Source organism: Bufo gargarizans, chromosome 1, assembly GCF_014858855.1.
Source record: "Bufo gargarizans isolate SCDJY-AF-19 chromosome 1, ASM1485885v1, whole genome shotgun sequence".
Classification (NCBI taxonomy): domain Eukaryota; kingdom Metazoa; phylum Chordata; class Amphibia; order Anura; family Bufonidae; genus Bufo; species Bufo gargarizans.
This window is the reverse complement of record NC_058080.1, coordinates 748,224,393-748,244,767: the sequence shown is the minus strand read 5'-3', so window position 1 is coordinate 748,244,767 and position 20,375 is coordinate 748,224,393. Positions and strand designations below refer to the sequence as shown.

The following is a 20,375-nucleotide window of genomic DNA, read 5'->3' as shown; positions in this document are numbered from 1 at the left end:
TAATCATAACCATGACATAATCCTTCCAACCTTCTGTACAAATCCAAGGAATGAACAAGAACACCGCTTCCATAAGCTGGATCTCAGAAGATCCGTACCGGCTTATCTGGAGGCTTCAAGATCCTGGAGGCAGGATTTGAATCTCTTTGTTCAATTTTCCAGAAGAAAAAAGGAATAAAGTGTCACTTTTGCAAAGTGGCTAAAAATGATTATAGAAGAAGCGTACAGATCACAAGAGATGCCCAGATGCAATTAGAACCCATTCAAGCAAGGCAGTGGCAGTTTCATGGGCAGAAAGGGTGGAGGCTTCAGTAGATCAGATCTGCTCTGCTGCTACCTATGTACAGGTGAAACTCGAAAAATTAGAATATCGTGCAAAAGTCCATTTATTTCAGTAATGCAAATTAAAAGGAATTGATTTTATGCAGCTTAAAATTTGAAATTTGTGAACAGGTTCAATATTAAAGGCTAATTAATCCATACCCCCTGAACAAAGGGTACCTCAAAATTGTGACTTTGGGGTTTCATAAGCTGTAAGTCATAATCACCTAAATTATAACAAACAAAGGCTTGAAATATCTCACTTTGCCTGTAATGAGTCTCATATATTAGTTTCACCTTTTAGGTTGCTATACTGAAATAAATGAACTTTGCACAATATTCTAATTTTTTCGAGCTTCACCTGTAAACTTTTATACTTTTTGCAGTTATTATAGACTTGATGTACTTTGGATAGAAAGTCCACCAGGCACTAGTCCCTTCCAAAGATAACTACTTATCTAGAATAGCTCCATGTGGTGCTGTCATGGAGGAATAATATAACACAAACAGGTGCACTATGCGGTCTTACTAACCCTCGTACTGGTGTAAAATTGAGAGATTAGCCAACATATCCTGCTTGGAGGAGATGTCTGAGCCCGAGCACCGCGCCAAGGTTTCTCAAGTAGCTACTTGTAGGACATGTTGGCTAATCTCTCAATTTTACACCAGTACGAGGGTTAGTGAGACCGCAGTGTGCACCTGTTTGTGTTATATATTTTTTACTGTTTATTACATCCACACATTTGCTATCCTGTGTAGGATGTCCATTGTGGTACTTGTGGTCCGCTGCAGGCATCCTCCATTGTATGAATTTTTGCTAGGGATTGCTGTCATGGAGGACATCCTGGAAAGTAGAAATTAGACCTATCGGTAATTGGTTTTCCAGGGAGGAGGATGGGTGCTGTTATGGATTCTGGAAAAAAAAAGATTGCTAGTAAGTGTAATACATATTTTTTCACCTAAGTGTCTCTCTCCATCCACAGGAGTACACAATAGTGAAGAAGACATCGGGGGACTGTGTGACTCCCATCATCCATCTCCAGGAGTCAGGAGGGCGGAGCAGGACCCCTCACCCCATCACAGAGCCTCCCCCTCACCCCCTGATACATGAGCAGAAGATCCTAGAACTCACCCGCAAGATGATGGAGCTGCTGACTGGAGAGGTGACACTGCTGGGAATGCTGGGAAATTCTCCAGTAACAGCACTGGAGGGGTCTGGGTGATGACGGTGTCATTGTGTTGTCAGGTTCCTCTAAGGTGTCAGGACGTCACTGTCTATTTCTCCATGGAGGAGTGGGAGTATATAGAAGGACACAAGGATCTGTACAAGGAGGCCATGATGGAGGAGCACCAGCCTCTTATATCACAAGGTAAGACCCGTCATGTGCAGTGTATACACGTGTGTGCAGTGACATGTAATGGAGGAGCTCCAGCCTCTTATATCACAGGGTAAGAGCCGTCATGTGCAGTGTATACACGTGTGTGCAGTGACATGTAATGGAGGAGCACCAGCCTCTTATATCACAAGGTAAGACCCGTCATGTGCAGTGTATACACGTGTGTGCAGTGACATGTAATGGAGGAGCACCAGCCTCTTATATCACAAGGTAAGAGCCTTCATGTGCAGTGTATACACGTGTGTGCAGTGACATGTAATGGAGGAGCACCAGCCTTTTATATCACAAGGTAAGAGCCTTCATGTGCAGTGACATGTAATGGAGGAGCACCAGCCTCTTATATAACAAGGTAAGACCCGTCATGTGCAGTGTATACACGTGTGTGCAGTGACATGTAATGGAGGACAACCAGCCTCTTATATCACAAGGTAAGAGCCGTCATGTGCAGTGTATACACGTGTGTGCAGTGACATGTAATGGAGGAGCACCAGCCTCTTATATCACAAGGTAAGAGCCATCATGTGCAGTGTATACACGTGTGTGCAGTGACATGTAATGGAGGAGCACCAGCCTCTTATATCACAAGGTAAGACCCGTCATGTGCAGTGTATACACGTGTGTGCAGTGACATGTAATGGAGGAGCACCAGCCTCTTATATCACAAGGTAAGAGCCGTCATGTGCAGTGTATACACGTGTGTGCAGTGACATGTAATGGAGGAGCACCAGCCTCTTATATCACAAGGTAAGAGCCGTCATGTGCAGTGTATACACGTGTGTGCAGTGACATGTAATGGAGGAGCACCAGCCTCTTATATCACAAGGTAAGAGCCGTCATGTGCAGTGTATACACGTGTGTGCAGTGACATGTAATGGAGAAGCACCCCAGCCTCTTAAATCACAGGGTAAGAGCCATCATGTGCAGTGTATACACGTGTGTGCAGTGACATGTAATGGAGGAGGTACACAAGTTTTGCATTTGCCTTATTAGTCAGACATATTGATGGGCTCCACTCACACAAAGGATTTTGGGAGGTTCCTGCTGGAGTAATTCTCCTCCAGGATCTGCTGGGGGTGTCCGGGGGCAGATGTCCCTCTTTGATGCAGTAGATGATTGGTGAGTTCTTCATCACTTCATTGGCCCAGTTACTAGGGAAGGGGATAAGAGGATCCGTCATCTGTCTCTCCCATTCCTGGATGATGGGTGGCTTCCTTTATTGTGCTAGGGATTCCACAACTTTTCTTCTAGGTCTTCCACCCTGGAGCTACGCTTCGTCCACCACAGTCTCTAAGATAGTGTTAGTCTTTTGTGGCTCGCTCTCTGGCCTCGGACCTGCAGTCACTCAGTGGCGCCTCCTGTGTTTCTCCTGCACCTCCACGGCTCGTTTCATTTAACAGCAGAAAACGGACACACATTTGACCAGGAATCTACTCTGCTCTCTGGCAGCCGTAGATTTCTTTGCCGCACAGAACTCCTGAAGATGCTCCAGAATCATTACCTACTAATAATTCTCCCACATCGTACACCAGCGGGGTTCACTATATAGACTGGTGTAAGATCAATCAGTCTTACTACAGCCTCCCTACTCTATATCACAGCACACCCAATGGCGCCAAAACATCCCCTTTTATAAACTCCTCCCAGGAATAGTGTAGGGTCAGTTATAAATGTTGTCACGTTCCCAACCGCCATCAGTGCCCCACACAGTGAAGAAACATTATGGCGTACAGGACATGACATAAGGTGGAATAGACAGAACGGGAGGTGGACAGATTCAAGCTCAGCAGACGACGGAGGGCAATGGGTAAAAGGAATCCCATAGTAACTACCTCAGATACAAGTCAGTCAGGATGGGAGCTACCTGCATCTTTCCCACTTCAGGGGAGGTAGAATACGGCTCAGGAGGAGGATTCTCACCATGTGAGGGAGTTAGGATCGATTCTTCTCACGTTCATTCAGTGTCTTTTTATGCTCAGGTGCCCATTGTAGTCCCTTTTAGTGGTGGACAGTGGGTCACATGATACGCTATTTAGCCATTAAAGGGCTAAATATGCTGGCAGAATGCGCGTTTGATTGCCAGATATGGTTGGGTTTTTCACCATTTTTAGCTACGTGTGTAATAAAAGTGGTGACTGGGTGTACAGCAGAATCCTGAACGTTGCCAGAGTATTATATACAATGCTTTATAAGGTTGGAATCATGTATACAGTTTTTTGTACTAAAGCCAGAAGTGGATTCAAAGTGAATGACTTATTGTATACCTCGAGTTCCTGCTGGATCCATTTCTAGCATAATAGGAATTTTATAAGTTTGGCTACTCTGTATTAAAAAAAATAATCAAATTTTTATCTTCTCAGAGAATCCCAGTAAGAATTCTAAGGAAAACTTCATGTTATCAATAAATTATAAAATAGAAGAGGAAGATATCATGCAGCTCTCTTCAGGAGAAAACAGGATTACCCTTAATATAGAGCCAAGATTTCAAAGTACAGATCTGTCATATAATCCCCCTTATCACGAGAAATCTTCTCCTGACCAATCACAGATTGTTACACCAAGTACAAGTGAGCAACGCAGTAAAAGAAATAGTAAAGAGTCCATAACGAAATCAAGTCTTTCTACACGCAGAAGAATTCAAACAGTGCAGAAACCATACTCGTGTTCTGAATGTGGGAAGTGCTTTTTGAAAAAAAAACATCTTATTATACATGAGAGGGATCACATAGGAGAGAAGCCATATTCATGTTCAGAATATGGGAAATGTTTTACAGATGAATCAAGTCATGTTAGACATGACAGAATTCACACAGGAGAGAAGTCATATTCGTGTACAGAATATAAGATATGTTTTATAGATGAATCAAGTCTTGTTAGACATGAAAGAATTCACACAGGAGCTAAGCCATACTCATGTTCAGAATGTGGGAAATGCTTTAAATATAAATCACGTCTTGTTAAACATGAGAGAAGTCACACAGGAGAGAAACCATATTCATGTTCAGAATGTTCGAAACGTTTTACACAAAAATCACATCTTGTTAAACATTGTAGAAGTCACACAGGAGAGAAGCCATATTCATGTTCAGAATGCGGGAAATGTTTTACAAATAAATCAAGTCTTGTTACACATATTAGAATTCACACAGGAGAGAAACCATATTCATGTTCAGAATGTGGGAAAGGTTTTATAGATAAATCACATCTTGTTAAACATGAGAGAAATCACACAGGACAGAAACCATATTCATGTTCAGAATGTGGGAAATGTTTTACAGATAAATCAATTCTTGTTAGACATAAGAGAATTCATGCAGGAGAGAAGCCATATTCATGTTCAGAATGTGGAAAATATTTTACATATGAATCAAGTCTTGTTAGACATGAGAGAATTCACACAGGAGAGAAGCCATATTCATGTTCAGAATGTGGGAAGTGCTTTACAGTAAAATCACTTCTTGTTACACATCAAAGAATTCACACAGGAGAGAAGCCATATTCATGTTCAGAATGTGGAAAATGTTTTACAGAGAAATCATGTCTTGTTAAGCATGAGATACGTCACAAAGGAGAAAAGCCATATTCATGTTTAGAATGTGGAAAATGTTTTACGCAAAAATCATATCTTGATACACATAACAGAAGTCACACAGGAGAAAAGCCATATTCATGTTCACAATGTGGAAAATGTTTTGCACAAAAAGCACAACTTGTTAAACATGACAGAAGTCACACAGGAGATAAGCCATATTCATGTTCAGAATGTGGGAAATGTTTTACAGATAAATCGCATGTTGTTAGACATGAGAAAATTCATAGAGGAGAGAAGCCATATTCATGTTCAGAATGTGGAAAATGTTTTACAGAGAAATCCAATCTTGTTAAACATAAGAGTTGTCATAAAGGAGAAAAGCCATATTCATGTTCAGAATGTGGAAAATGTTTTACACAGAAATCACATCTTCTTAAACATGACAGAAGTCACACAGGAGAGAAGCCTTATTCGTGTTCAGAATGTGGGAAATTGTTTACACAAAAATCACATCTTCTTAAACATGACAGTAGTCACACAGGGGAGAAGCCATATTCATGTTCAAAATGTGGTAAATGTTTTATAGATAAATCACACCTTGTAAGACATGAGAAAATTCACACAGGAGAGAATCCATATTCATGTTCAGCATGTGGATAATAGTTTACAGATCAATCAAGTCTTGTTAGACATGAGAGAATTTACAAAGGAAAGAAGCCATATTTAGTACGTTTTGTTAGACATAGGAAAATGCACAAGAGCAACAGTTATATAGCTGTATACAGTAAATCCAAAGAATATCTTTGTGGGATTCACGTGTTTCATTTCAGGTTGTATATTTGGATTTAAAAGCTCCATTGATACCATGTGATTGCTTCTAGGAATCATCTAATAAATTCTGTATAGAAAGATATGTATTTTTAATGACATATTTTAAGTCTTACAGTTAAAGGGGTTCTCTGGGATTTTCATATTGATTGCCTTTCCTCAGGATAGGTTATCAATAGGAGATCAGCTGTATGAAGAGGCCACAGTGGTTCATGAGTGCTTAGGCCTCTTCCTAGGCCATGTGACATTACATTCATCAGTTGTATGGCTTAGGGGCAATTCTGCCCCATTAAAGTGAATGGGGCCCAGCTGCGGTACCAAACACAGCCATTATCCAATGGATGACACTGTGTTTGGTAAGCTATGAGGGAGCCGTGGTGCCCACTAGAGCTCCTGTGAGCACCACGGGTTTCTCAAACAGCTGATCAGGAAGGGTGCCGTGAGTCTGGCCCCTGCTGATCTCATATTGATGACCTATCCTGAGAATATGCCATCAATATGAAAATCCCAAAGAACATATTTTTAAAGTTGTATTCTTATCTCAGATATTTATTGCATATCCACAGGCTGAGAGGGGTAGCCTGCTTTACACATACCAAAGCTCACTGTACTACGCTGTTTCTTCAACTCCCATTCACAACTATGGGCATCACAACTGTAGGGCAGGTACTTTGGCTGTTTTTGTAAACCGAACCAGATCTTTTAGTTTGTATATGGTTGCCAGTGGGATAATGTCAGAGGACCCCCATTCTAGAGACAGACACAGATCCTAGACGTGGGACTCACATCTCAGATATGCCATACATGTCTGAAATGAGAATTCTTTGCTGTTTTAATTATATTGAAGATAAAGTAATGTATCATTGCCGTGAAGTGAAATCATGTGTGACTATCTACTGTTCTGACTTGCTCCATGTGTTTCCACCTGAAGCTTTGTTCAAGGAATAATTCAGATTTAGGACACTCAGTGTTCCCCAAGGTTTTCTGTAAGTATATTTTTAATTTAACAGAAAACCACTTTGGAACCGTTAGATTTTGAAAAATAAAATAAAATAAAAACTAGGTGGGTTAGAGTAACAAAAAAGTGTCTTTTACAGAGGTCCTTTTCACTTCTGATCTTCTTAGAGTCTAAACTTACAAAGTCTCTGGTGCTTTAAAACATAGGGATCTTGATCTTGACTAACAATTTTTTTAGAACTCACAAATATCAGTCATTTCTCAATTTCTTGATGTTCTGTGCACCTTACTGCATGGTCCTTTTGTGCCACAACACATATGTGTTTTCCAGCAGATCCCTTTACAACTTTTTCTATCACAGTCCCCTCCTTTCTGTGTCTTGATATGTGGGGGATTGCAGGTGTAATCACAATCTTGAGTGCAGGTTTCAGATCCTCTTTTCAGTGGTTGTAGGACAATCCATAACCTTGTCTCTGGGAGGAGCTTTGGCACTGGAGCCTTTTCCCATCCCTGGTCTGGAGGCCATTGTATTAAGTCATTGCCTCTGCTGGTTGATTGGTGTACTGCAGGAAGTCTTGGGCAGATGATTACCTTTGTCATCCACTCTTGGACAACAGTCGTGTGAGCAAGGCCTTTTTCAGCAAGGCAAACCAGTGGTTGAAGTCTTTTCTTTTTGGGCAGCACATGTCACCATACGCTGTCTTACCACACCTGGTGTTAATATGGTCAGCACCTGGGCATTGCTGAGGTTGTCAGTCCTGATTCTGCTAAACAGCTGATGGTTTTAAATTATTATTATTTTCTCACCACCCCTGCATCAGATGGATTAAACAAAACAAACAAAAGTCCTTCAAACCTTTGTCGGTCCAACACTGCAGTTAACAATTTTCCAATGGAACCATAGAGCTCCTCTGCCAAAGTAAAATAAACTTTTCTAAACCCTAAAACTCATCTAATTATCTCTATAGTGAGATCAATATTTGACTTAATGTGTAACAAAGTATGTACTGTACATCATAGTAGTCTTCATCTTTGATCTTCAACACATTAGATGAACAATAGCAATAAATATTGTTCAATTGTCTTCTGTTCTAATACATTTGCATATTCATTGAAAAATTACAATGTAAACATAATAAAAAGATACTTTTGTTGGTATCGTCCTCAATATAAACCCTTTAACCAATAAAATCAGTTTAAACATATGCCTTTGATTGTCAACCATAAAACTGAACACCATTAATATTGTATGTATTCAGGCACAGTGTTGTATTTTGGTTTACCCTGCACTTAATGCCCTTTGGTATTTTTGGTTTGAAGATGTACCCAGCTTTTCTGGATGTTGAAACATATAGTCTTTTTCCATGAGGGCACACACCAGAAACCTTTATACATTCACAAAGGACTTCTTCTCTTTCTATAACATCCGACCTCTTCTCCTCCCTACCCTCTAGGTGATTTAAGTCCACTGGTCAGGTGGTGAGAGCCTTCCTCTTCTAGTCAGTCTACCCTTAACCAGTCATCAAGACAGATCTCTGGTGTCAGTAGAACATTCAACATGTAACAGTCAACATATAACAATACAAACAAAGAAACAAACAAATCTGACAATACAGACATGACAAGATAGACTTTTAACTCAATACATTTTGGTGTCAATAAAAAAATAAAAATTTACCAAGAGATTCAAATCTCCATTTTTTGAAAGCTTGTGAAAATCAGTTTTAAATAACGTGAGGGTGTAGTTTCTAAGTTGAGGTCATATATGGGTGGTTTCCAATATATAAGCCCCACAAAGTGACTTCATAACTGAACTGGTCCTTAAAAAAGTGCGTTTAGGAAATGTTTCTTAAAAATTGACTTGAATTTTTCACTACCATGAAGTACATTGTATCGCGAGAAAACAATTTCAGAATGGCTTGGATAAGTAAAAGCATTCCAAAGTTATTACCACAAATTTCCAAAAAACAGTCTGGTCCTTAAAGACTACTAGCTGAAGGACCCGGCTTCGCTCGGGTATATTTGATCTATTTCATTTAATGTTTGTGTGTGTAGTTAAAAGATATCGACAGTATCCACTATAACAGTGACATCTACAGCACACCGCCCCTTAACACTGCCCCCCCCCCACAATGCCCCGTTTCTTAAAATTGGACCTCCACAGCAGCCCACCCCCTTAACTTTGACCTTTACAACATTTTTTCAATCCCTGTCGGCTGAGGAGTGGGAGAGGGGGGCTATAACTGAATCAGGGGCGTGGCCTAGCGGGACCTGGAAGTTGATTTTTAACTTCATTTTTTCAATCCCCGTCGGCTAAGGAGTGGGAGGGGTGTGGCCTAACTGGATCAGGGCATGGCTTAGTGGAACCTGGGGGTGGGGTTTTAAGTTCGTCTTTTGAGGGTGGACACCTTCCTGCAAGAGTGACGCCCCTCTGGGCACCTTACTGGTTCATTTGCATACCAAATAAACTGGATTTTCAGAGGATAAAAACATCTATTGCAACAAAGGCTCATCTTGAAATAAGGTACTAAGTGCTATTAGGCCATGGCTTTACTTCAATAGCAATTATCCTGGTGACAGATTTCCTTTAAAGCTGACCTATAGCAGTGAAGATAAATGGCTTGGTTGTTATGGAAACCTGGAGTAAACCTGTATGTGGAGGCTGGAGGACCTGTGAGTTTCTATTGGCTGATAAGGGTCATGTGACCAAGCTTCTATTGGCTAATGCATTTTTTTGGGAATATCTCAGGAAAGGTACGTCCTAGAGAGCTGAGACTCTGTTCTAAAGCCTTCCCGGACACCTGATGTACCGGTGTGCCAAATTTCGTGATTGTAAATGCAACGGTGCGGATTCCTTTAGCGGACATACACATACACTCAGCTTTATATATTAGATGTACACCTTTGGGGGCAATTATTTTTAGTACTGCAGTGTACTTATTTTGAGCTAAAAATCTTTTTTTCAATTGGTCTTTATGAAAAATATGAAATTCTTTTCTCTGTACAGAGCTGACATGCTCTAGTAGCAGCCTTTGGATTTTCTCTCTTTTCCATCAGACCAGGAGCTGACGGCTCCTTATCTCTGCTCTCTGACATTATAAACACTCATCATAGCTCAGTTCTTATCTTAATGATAAGAATGTGGCTTAAATAAGTGTTTATGACCTCTCACTAGTTTAGAGATAAGAGTTTTTAGATGACCAGCACAAAGTGAAAGTGAAAGCACCAGTCAAACAGCTAGAAAAACAATTAACCCTTTGTGACAGAATGGCTAAATATTTTTATTAAAGGCCAACTGAAAATATGATTTTTAGAAAAAAATTGCCTCTCAAAATGTACATAGCCTTTATGGTGAAAAATGGCAAGGTCCTTAAGGGGTTAAATACAAACTGCACTGACAACTTTGTTAAACATACATCAAATTCTTCTTGGCTACAACTTCACACATTCAGAAATAACTACTAACTACTGACTACTCAAAGCCACATCCATCCCCGTCTTTCTCTTACTATCAATGAATGATTTATGGTTGCAACACTGCTTTCAGCTACAAGTCCCTTCTGTGTGATATCCCTGAAACTATACAACCCACCCAGCTTTCCTGGAAACATATATACATACCACACCCAGAACTGACAATGATCTTTATAGCCTATTTCTGCCATTATTTGCCACCATCTTCCGGTCTTCATTCCGTAATCAAACCTGATAGACACAATTAAAAACATTCTTTTTGTTAAAACCGAAAAGATATCACAAATGCTTTAATCGCTTTAAATGCCATGTGGTCTTAACTGTTATACAAGTATGATGCTAATATACAGTGCCTTGCAAAAGTATTAACCCCCCTTGACTTTTTTCGTATTTTGGTGCCTCACAACCTGGAATGAACATGGATTGTTTAAGGATTTGCATTATTTAATTTACAGAACATGCCCACAACCTTAAAGATGTTTTTTTTTTTTTTTTTATTATGAAGCAAACAAAAAATAGGACAAAATAACAGAAAAATTCAATGTGCATAACTATTCACCCCCTAAGTCAATACTTTGTAGAGCCACCTTTTGGGGCAATCACAGTCGCTTTGGATAAGTCTCTATGAGTTTGCCACATCTTATCACTGGGATTTTTGCCCATTCCTCCTTGCAAAACTGCTCCAGCTCCTTTAAGTTGGATGGTTTGCGCTTCTAAACAGCAATCTTTAAGTCTGACCACAGATTTTCTATTGGATTGAGATGTGGGCTTTGACTAGGCCATTCCAACACATTTACTGTCATGCCCGGCTCTGACTATGTGCGGAGGTCGGCCAGAATAGCAGCACGTGTTTAGTGTTTGTTTTGGAGTCGTGCTGGATCCGCCTCCCATCAGGTGCACTGGGTGGGGTCATTAGTTTAAATGGCTCTCAATTCCAGTGCTCTGAGCGGGTTATAGAAATCAGTCTGGCCTAGGAAGCAAGCAAGGAAGGAAGGTTTTCTGTCCCAGCTCTGATAAGATAAGTGTGGTTTCTGTTTTTGTTGTTTGCTGTTTTAGTTTTGTTTGTGTCATCTCTCCCTTCCAGGTTCTGTGCGAGCAGGCTGCTCCTATTTCCCCTTTTCACCATCTCAGGGAATTTAGGGTGTATTAGCCCAGGCACGAGGACACAGCATTCCTACCACCAAGGTCTGCCAGTGGGCTGAGCAGTGCAGGGAGAGGGTCAGGGATTAGCTAGGAGGTGACCCTTCCCCTGCTTCTCGCTCAGAGCCTGGTTGTTGGTTTTTCTGTGTGTCTGAGTGCTTGTCCGCTGTGACATTTACATGTTTCCCCTTAAACCATTCAAGTGTTGCTTCAGCAGTGTCCTGCTGGAAGGTGAACCTCCGTCCTAGCCTCAGATCACGCACAGAGTGGTACAGGTTTTGCTCAAGAATATCCCTGTATTTAGCACCATCCATCTTTCCTTCAACTCTGACCAGTTTCCCAGTCCCATTCCCCCAGCATGATGCTGCCACCACCATGTCTCACAGTGGGGATGGTGTTCTTCGGGTGATCTGATGTGTTGGGTTTGCGCCAGACATAACGTTTTCTTTGATGGCCGAAAAGTTTAATTTTAGTCTCATCAGACCAAAGCACCTTCCTCCATACATTTTGGGAGTCTCCCACCTGCCTCTTAACAAACTTACAACATGCCTTTTTGTTTTTAACGGAAAGTAATGGCTTTCTTCTGGCCTGTAACAATCCTACAGGCTCACCTGAGTCAGAGGACAGCTGGCTGGATGTAGGAGTGGAGCCCAGTGGCAAGGACCGCAGGCAGGTAGTAGGTGCAGGAAGTCTGGCAGAGGCGTAGTCGGTTGGCAGGCGATGGGTCAGGGCAGGCGGCAGTAAGTGTGGTCAGACAATCTGAATGGGCAACGGTGGTCGCAGTTCAATAGGTAGGGACAAGCAGAAGAGTAGTCGGTAGTCAATTCCTGGTCAGCAGTGGACAATAGTAGCAAGAGCAGCAGATAAGGAGAAGCTTGATCAAGGATCAGGAGCTCAATAATCAACAAGCTGGAGTGCAAGGGGCTGAACTTATATAGGGAAGTACCAGGTGTGGGGAATCAAGGGTGATGAGCAAGGCTTGGCAAGACTGAGGTTAAATAATAGGCTTCAGGGAGGAATGTCCTGAGAGGACGGTAGCCTAGTAAGCAGGGCTACCGCCTGGGATGTGGCTGGTCACAGGTTCGAATCCTGACAGTACTCCCCTCCTTCCAAGGTGACCTCCGGGCACCGCAGGGGCAGGTTACCGGGGTGCCGTTCGTGGAACTCTTTTACCAGTCTGGGGGCGTGGACGTTTTCTTCTGGCTCCCAGGAGTTATCCTCGGGAGGGTAACCCTCCCACCCAATTAGGTATTGTAGTCTTCCCCGGTGGATCCTGGAGTCGAGGATCTTTGCGACAGCGTATTCTTCTTCACCCTGTACCCTCTCGGGTGGTGGAGGGAGCGAGTGGCGGCCTGTGAAGGTATTCTCCACGTATGGCTTGAGGAGGGAGCAATGGAAGACAGGGTGCACCCTAATGGAGTCCGGAAGGTCGAGCCAGAACGTGACCTCGTTGATTTGTGCGGTGATCCGGAACAGACCCATGTATCTTTGGGCCAACTTTTTGGAGGGGACCTTCAATCTGAGGTTCCTGGTGGACAGCCACACCTTGTCTCCCACATGGAGGCCCGGGGTGGGTTTGCGACGTCTGTCTGCTCCCTGTTTAAAGCGCCTCTGGGCGAGCTGGAGGTTGTCTATAATGTTCTTTTGTGCCTCCTGTAGGGTTGTTAGGCGTTCGGCCACTGCTGGGAGGGTGGAGGCGACGGGTAGGTGGGGAATGAATACCGGGTGCGAGCCTGTGTTAGAAAAGAAGGGGCTGTGCTTGGTTGAGCTGTGCTCAGCATTGTAGTAGGCGAACTCGGCCGTGGGGAGATGGTCAAGCCAGTCATCCTCCAGGTGGGAGCTGAAACAGCGTAGGTAGGTGAGGATTGATAGTAATCAGCTGTTGGTGGGCGATTCCATCATAAGAGGTGTGAAGTTTGAGGAGAATGGTGTTGTGAGATGTCTCCCTGGTGCTACCGCTAGCAGGGATAGACGACGGATCCTTAATATTGTTAGGCAAGCAAAGCAGGAACGGGAAGTGGATGTTATTCTCCATCTTGGGACAAACGATCTGGCTTGCAATGAGGTTTCAAAGGTGAAAGAAGCTTTTCACACACTTGGAAAGGATATACGGGAGGTTGCATCAACTGTTTCATTCTCTGCCTGTGCATAACCTTCAGCATGACAGGAAGATGCGCATTAAGGAATTCAATGTATGGCTTGGTGAATGGTGTCTGAACCAAGGGTTTGGCTTTGTGTCTCATGTTAGCTCTTGTTGGAATGGAAAAGAACTGTACAAAAAAGATGGTTTGCATCTTTCTCTCAAGGGAACGAATGTCCTCGGTGAACAGTTCCAAGTATTTGCTAAGAAGCATTTAAACTAGGAAAGGGGGGCAAAAGAGTGATAATACAGCAGTCCAACTGCCCCCCGGAACAATGCCAGAAGAGGCCAGTAGCACAAAAGGTTAAGAAATGACAAGCTCAGGAGTCTTGTCTACAAATGCTCGCAGTCTAGGGAATAAGATCAATGAACTTGAGGCTATAATGGCATCTGAGAATATAGATGTAGTGGCTGTTACTGAGACGTGGTTCAAGGGGAGTAATGACTGGAATATATCAATGCCAGGGTTCTCTCTATACAGGAAAGACAGAGAAGGCAAGAAGGGGGAGGGGTGGCCCTGTATGTGAAAGATAGCATAAAATCTAATTTGATACAAGTTAGCGAGAACAATTTAGAGTCAGTTTGGGTTAACTTGCAGCTTGATAATCATAAGGTAACTCGTGTAGGTGTGATATATAGACCACCTATCCAAGTCAAAGAATTAGATGATCTACTAGTTGAGGAAATAGCTAAAATGACATTGAAGGGGGAAGTTATCATTATGGGAGACTTCAATCTTCCAGATGTAAACTGGAAAACCAAAATAGCTAGTTCTGCCAGGAGTACAGATATTCTAAATTCCCTACTGGGATTATCTCTACAGCAAGTAGTGGAGGAGCCAACCCGGAAGGAGGCCATTTTAGATTTAGTATTCACAAATGGGAATTTGGTATCTGATATTACTGTAGGGGAAAGCTTGGGATCTAGTGATCACCAGTCAGTGTGGTTTACTATAAGTACAGTGACTGAGTCACACCACACAAAAACAAAAGTTTTAGATTTTAGAAAAACTGACTTTTCTAAAATTAGATTAGTGGTATACAAGTCCCTATCAGACTGGAACAGTTTCATTGGAGTCCAGGAGAAATGGGACTACTTAAAAGTGGCACTATTGAAGGCAACAGAAAATTGCATTAGGCTTGTCAGTAAAAGCAAAAAAAGGAAGAGACCACTGTGGTACTCAGCAGAAGTGGCCAAAATCATTAAAAACAAAAAGATAGCATTTAGGAATTATAAAAAAAAAACAAAACGAGGATGACAGGCAAATTTATAAGATTAGGCAGAGAGAGGCCAAACAAGTTATAAGAGCTTCTAAAGCACAGGCAGAAGAGAAATTAGCTCAGTCATGGAAAAAAGGCGATAAGGCATTCTTCAGATACATAAATAAAAAAAGGAAACTAAAACAAGGAATTACCAAATTAAACTTTACAGAGGAAGAGGTTCTAAGTCAAATGTCTAAAATTAATACAAATAAGTCACAGGGGCCTGATGGGATACACCCAAAGCTATTAAAAGAGCTCAGCGGTGAACTAGCAAAACCATTAACAGATTTATTTAACCAATCACTGGCAACAGGAGTCGTCCCAGAAGATTGGAAATTAGCAAATGTTGTGCCCATTCACAAGAAAGGTAGTAGGGAGGAATCGGGCCACTATAGGCCAGTAAGCCTGACATCAATAGTGGGGAAATTAATGGAAACCATACTTAAGGAGAGGATTGTGGAACATCTAAAATCCCATGGATTGAAAGATGAAAAACAGCATGGGTTTACTTCAGGGAGATCATGTCAAACTAATCTTATTGATTTTTTTGATTGGGTGACTAAAATAATAGATGGAGGAGGTGCAGTAGACATCGCTTATCTAGACTTTAGTAAGGCTTTTGATACTGTCCCACATAGAAGGCTTATCAATAAAGTGCAGTCTTTGGGCTTGGACTCCCATATTGTTGAATGGATTAGGCAGTGGCTGAGGGACAGGCAACAGAGGGTTGTAGTCAATGGAGTATATTCAGACCAAGGTCTTGTTACCAGTGGGGTACCTCAGGGATCTGTTCTGGGACCCATATTATTTAATATCTTTATCAGCGAAATTGCAGAAGGCCTCAATGGTAAGGTGTGTCTTTTTGCTGATGACACAAAGATTTGTAACAGGGTTGATGTTCCTGGAGGGATACACCAAATGGAAAAGGACTTAGGAAAACTAGAGGAATGGTCAAAAATCTGGCAACTAAAATTTAATGTTGATAGGTGCAAGATAATGCACCTGGGACGTAAAAACCCAAGAGCAGAATATAAAATCAGTGATACAGTCCTAATCTCAGTATCTGAGGAAAGGGATTTAGGGATCATTATTTCAGAAGACTTAAAGGTAGGCAGACAATGTCATAGAGCAGCAGGAAATGCTAGCAGAATGCTTGGGTGTATAGGGAGAGGAATTACCAGTAGAAAGAGGGAGGCGCTCATGCCGCTCTACAGAGCACTAGTGAGACCTCATTTGGAGTATTGTGCTCAGTACTGGAGACCATATCTCCAGAAGGATATTGATACTTTGGAGAGAGTTCAGAGAAGAGCTACTAAACTGGTACATGGATTGCAGAATAAAACTTACCAGGAAAGATTAAAGGACCTTAACATGTATAGCTTGGAAGAAAGACGAGACAGAGGGGATATGATAGAAACTTTTAAATACATAAAGGGAATCAACAAGGTAAAAGAGGAGAGAATATTTAAAAGAAGAAAAACTGCTACAAGAGGACATAGTTTTACATTAGAGGGACAAAGGTTTAAAAGTAATATCAGGAAGTATTACTTTACTGAGAGAGTAGTGGATGCATGGAATAGCCTTCCTGCAGAAGTGGTAGCTGCCAATACAGTGGAGGAGTTTAAGCATGCATGGGATAGGCATAAGGCCATCCTTCATATAAGATAGGGCCAGGGGCTATCCATAGTATTTAGTATATTGGGCAGACTAGATGGGCCAAATGGTTCTTATCTGCTGACACATTCTATGTTTCTATGTTACTGCTCTAGGGTCTGATTAGTTCTCTCCGTCTGCCTGTTTGACTGAGGGTGGAAAGCGGAGGACAGGTTCACTTTAACCCTGAGCGCCAGGCAGAAGTTCTTCCAGAACTTTGAGGCAAATTATACGCCTTGGTCGGAGACCACGTCGTCTGGGATCCCATACAGCCTGAAGACCTCTCTGAGAATAAGATCGTCCGTCTGTTTGGCGGTGGGTAGGCCTTTGTAGGGGATGAAATGGGCCATCTTGGTGAGGCGGTCGACCACGACCAGGGTGGTGTTCATCCCTTTTGAAGGAGGAAGGTCTACCACAAAGTCCATGGAGATCGAGCCCCAGGGGCGGGAGGGAATCGTGAGGGGTTGTAACAGACCCACGGGAGAGGAATGAGGAGTCTTATTGCGGGCACAGACCGTGCACGAGGAGATGTACCTCTTGATGTCCTCCTTGTAAGTTGGCCATCAGAAGCAGCGGGAGAGAAGCTCCTGGGTCTTTCTTGTGCCCAAATGGCCGATCAGCTTAGAATCATGGTTGAGTTTGAGCACTTCGAGCCATGCGATTTCTGGTACATATAGTTGTAGGTCCTGATGAAACCAATGACCGGTCTTAAACATAAGGCTGACATTCCTTGTGGGGTGGGCGAGGAAGGGGTCATTTTCGTATCCTTCTTGGATTGTCCCCAGGAGTTCTTTAGAGCAGGTGGCCCCTACAACCCCTCTTTTGGGTAGGATGTTGTTTTGGCCCTTGTTACTCTGTGAGGGCTCGGAAAACATTCTGGAGAGGGCGTCAGCCTTGCATTTTTTGTGATCCGGGGAGATAGGTGATGAGAAAGTTGAAGCGGGAAAAGAATAGGCTCCATCTGGCCTGTCTGGCTGAGAGTCTCTTAGCGAGTTCTTCTCGGAGGGGGACATCTGGCGGGAGAAATATGCGCACGGGTGTAAAAGCATCTTCTCCCCTGTCCGTTGTGACAGAACTGCCCCCACCGCGGAGTCTGATGCATCCACTTCGACTGTAAATGGCAGCTCGGGGTTTGGGTGGATCAGGATTGGAGAAGAAGTAAAGAGAAGTTTCAACTTGGTGAAGGCCTCCTGGGCCTCGGGTATCCAGGAGAAGGGGACTGCCTTCTTGGTGAGTTGGGTGATTGGTGCTATGACCTTGGAGAAGTTCCGGATAAACTTCCGATAGAAGTTGGCGAAGCCAATGAATCTTTGTGTCTCCTTCTCGTTTCTCGGAACGGGCCAGTTCATCACGGCTTGGACCCATACTTAGGCCATCTGGGGAGATGATGTATCCGAGGAACTGAGTGGTGGTTCGCTCAAACTCGCATTTCTCTAGCTTGATATAGAGAGAGTCTCTGTAGTACCCTGCGGACATGTTCGCGGTGCTGCTCGAGGTCTTTAGAGAAGATCAAGATGTCGTCCAGGTAAACGACTACAAACAGATCCAGCATGTCCCTGAGGACGTCGTTAATGAAGTGCTGGAAGGTGGCGGGAGCATTGCAGAGTCCGAAAGGCATGACCAGGTACTCGAAGTGACCATAACGTGTCCGGAAGGCACTCTTCCATTCGTCCCCAGGGCGGATTCGGACGAGGTTGTAGGCCCCTCGAAGGTCGAGTTTAGTGAAGATCTTCGCTGCCCGTAGTCTCTCTTGTGGAGTTCTGAAATCAGTGGGAGCGGGTACAGTTTTTTTTTACGGTTATGTCGTTAAGCTTTCTGTAGTCTACGCAGGGAGGAGTCTTTTTTCTCTATGAAGAAAAAGGGGGCTCCTGCGGGGGAGGTAGAGGGCCGGATGAACCCCTTCCTCAGGTCCTCGTTCAGGTACTCTTTCAGAGCCTTGAATTCAGGCTCTGAGAGGGGGTAGATACTGCCAAAGGGTATTTCGGCCCCGGGCAGCAGTTCTATAGGGCAGTCGTAGGGTCGGTGTGGTGGCAGCTTGTCTGCGTTTTTCTTGTCGCAGACATCCTGGAACTCGCCATATTGAGAGGGTAGCAGATCCTTGACAGATAGTTTTGAGATGGTGGTGTCTTTGTGTGGAAGGACGGGTTTGTGGGAGCAATTTAGCGAGCAGAACTAGGACGGGAACCGTATGCAGCGGGTTTCCCAGTCCACCGAGGGGTTGTGGGTGGCCAACCATGGGATACCCAAGATCACCGGGAACTTCGGGGAGGCGATCAGCGAGAAGTGGAACTTCTCGCGGTGATCGGGTTCTGTGAGGAGTTGTAGTTTGTTGGTCTCGTGAGTGGCTGGCCCCGAGGAGAGTGGGGATCCGTCGACGGTTTCCAGGTCAACGGGGGCTGCCTTAATTTTCAGTGGAATGTTCTTTTTGCGGGCGAAGGTTAGGTCCATGAAGTTGCCTCCTGCACCGGAGTCTAACATTGCTGAACAGGGGAGTTGTCGCCCCTCAATGTCGATGAGGATGGGGACGATGAAGTGGGATCTATGGGCCACCATGTTGTTATTTTCAGGGGCTGCTGGCGGGGTTGGAGTCTGTGGTTGCTCCTTTAGTTCTGTGATGGCAATAGTTTTTCGGATCTTATTAGGACATTTGATGGCAAAATGACCCGGCTCCCCACAGTAGAGGCAGAGGTTTTCGGCCAGCCGTCTCTCCTTCTCAACTGTGGATAGAGACCTACGTAGAGCATCGACCTGCATAGGTGGAGGAGAAGGACCAGAGTCTTTCTTTCTTCCTCTCGGAGAGTCTTTGATCTATCCGGATGCACAACTGAATGAAGTCATCCAGATCGTCTGGGGCCTCAACTCTGGCGAGTTCGTCCTTTATTAATTCGGACAGGCCTCGTGCCGCTAGCCATGTAGTCGCGCCTCGGCTGTCGCACAGCGGTTGGGGTTATCGAAGACTTGGCTCATGGCGGTGATGAAGTTGTTTAGGTTGTCCAGGAGCTGACTGTTAGTCTCCACGTATGGAGATGCCCATGCTAATGCTTCATCCATCAGATTGACCATGAATAGCACCTTCTTTTTCTCGGTGGTGAAGGGGGCCTGGTACATCTGAAAATAGAAGCGGCATTGGTTTAGAAACCCCGGATACTGGCGTCTGTCGCCGCCGAATCTTGATGGGAGTGGCATGCGGGTGTCTGCGGCCACGCCGCGAATGTCCAGGAGTTGCCTCTGTAATTCAATAATCTCCTTCTGTTGGCATTGGACTACGCTTTGGAGCTGGGCAAATTTCTCCTGATACGTAGTACCAAATTCTTGAAGTTCGGTGACCTGCTTACGCAGACGGCCATTGCGGACTCCATAGTGTGGCTGATTATTCTGTAACAATCCTACAGGCTCACCTGAGTCAGAGGACAGCTGGCTGGATGTAGGAGTGGAGCCCAGTGGCAAGGACCGCAGGCAGGTAGTAGGTGCAGGAAGTCTGGCAGAGGCGTAGTCGGTTGGCAGGCGATGGGTCAGGGCAGGCGGCAGTAAGCGTGGTCAGACAATCCGGATGGGCAACGGTGGTAGCAGTTCAATAGGTAGGGACAAGCAGAAGAGTAGTCAGTAGTCAATTCCTGGTCAGCAGTGGACTTACAATAGTAGCAAGAGCAGCAGATACGGAGAAGCTTGATCAA

At 43.8% G+C, this 20,375-nt stretch overlaps 1 protein-coding gene across 1 annotated transcript; it reads left to right on the top strand.

Annotated features, from left to right (window-relative positions):
• The first annotated feature begins 1,635 nt into the window (after positions 1–1,635).
• LOC122937967 (gastrula zinc finger protein XlCGF26.1-like) lies at positions 1,636–7,044 on the top strand. The gene is made up of 2 exons (XM_044293201.1): positions 1,636–1,691; positions 4,076–7,044. The coding sequence occupies exons 1-2, from the start codon at positions 1,658–1,660 to the stop codon at positions 5,905–5,907; spliced, it is 1,866 nt and encodes a 621-aa protein (XP_044149136.1). The 5' UTR covers positions 1,636–1,657; the 3' UTR covers positions 5,908–7,044.
• Positions 7,045–20,375: the final 13,331 nt, after the last annotated feature.

Bases quoted from the DNA above. Each gene is read 5' to 3' on its own strand.
- LOC122937967 (XM_044293201.1), top strand. From the start codon at position 1,658: ATGATGGAGGAGCACCAGCCTCTTATATCACAAG. The intron at 1,692-4,075 runs GTAAGACCCGTC...TTATCTTCTCAG, and splicing joins CCAGCCTCTTATATCACAAG to AGAATCCCAGTAAGAATTCT.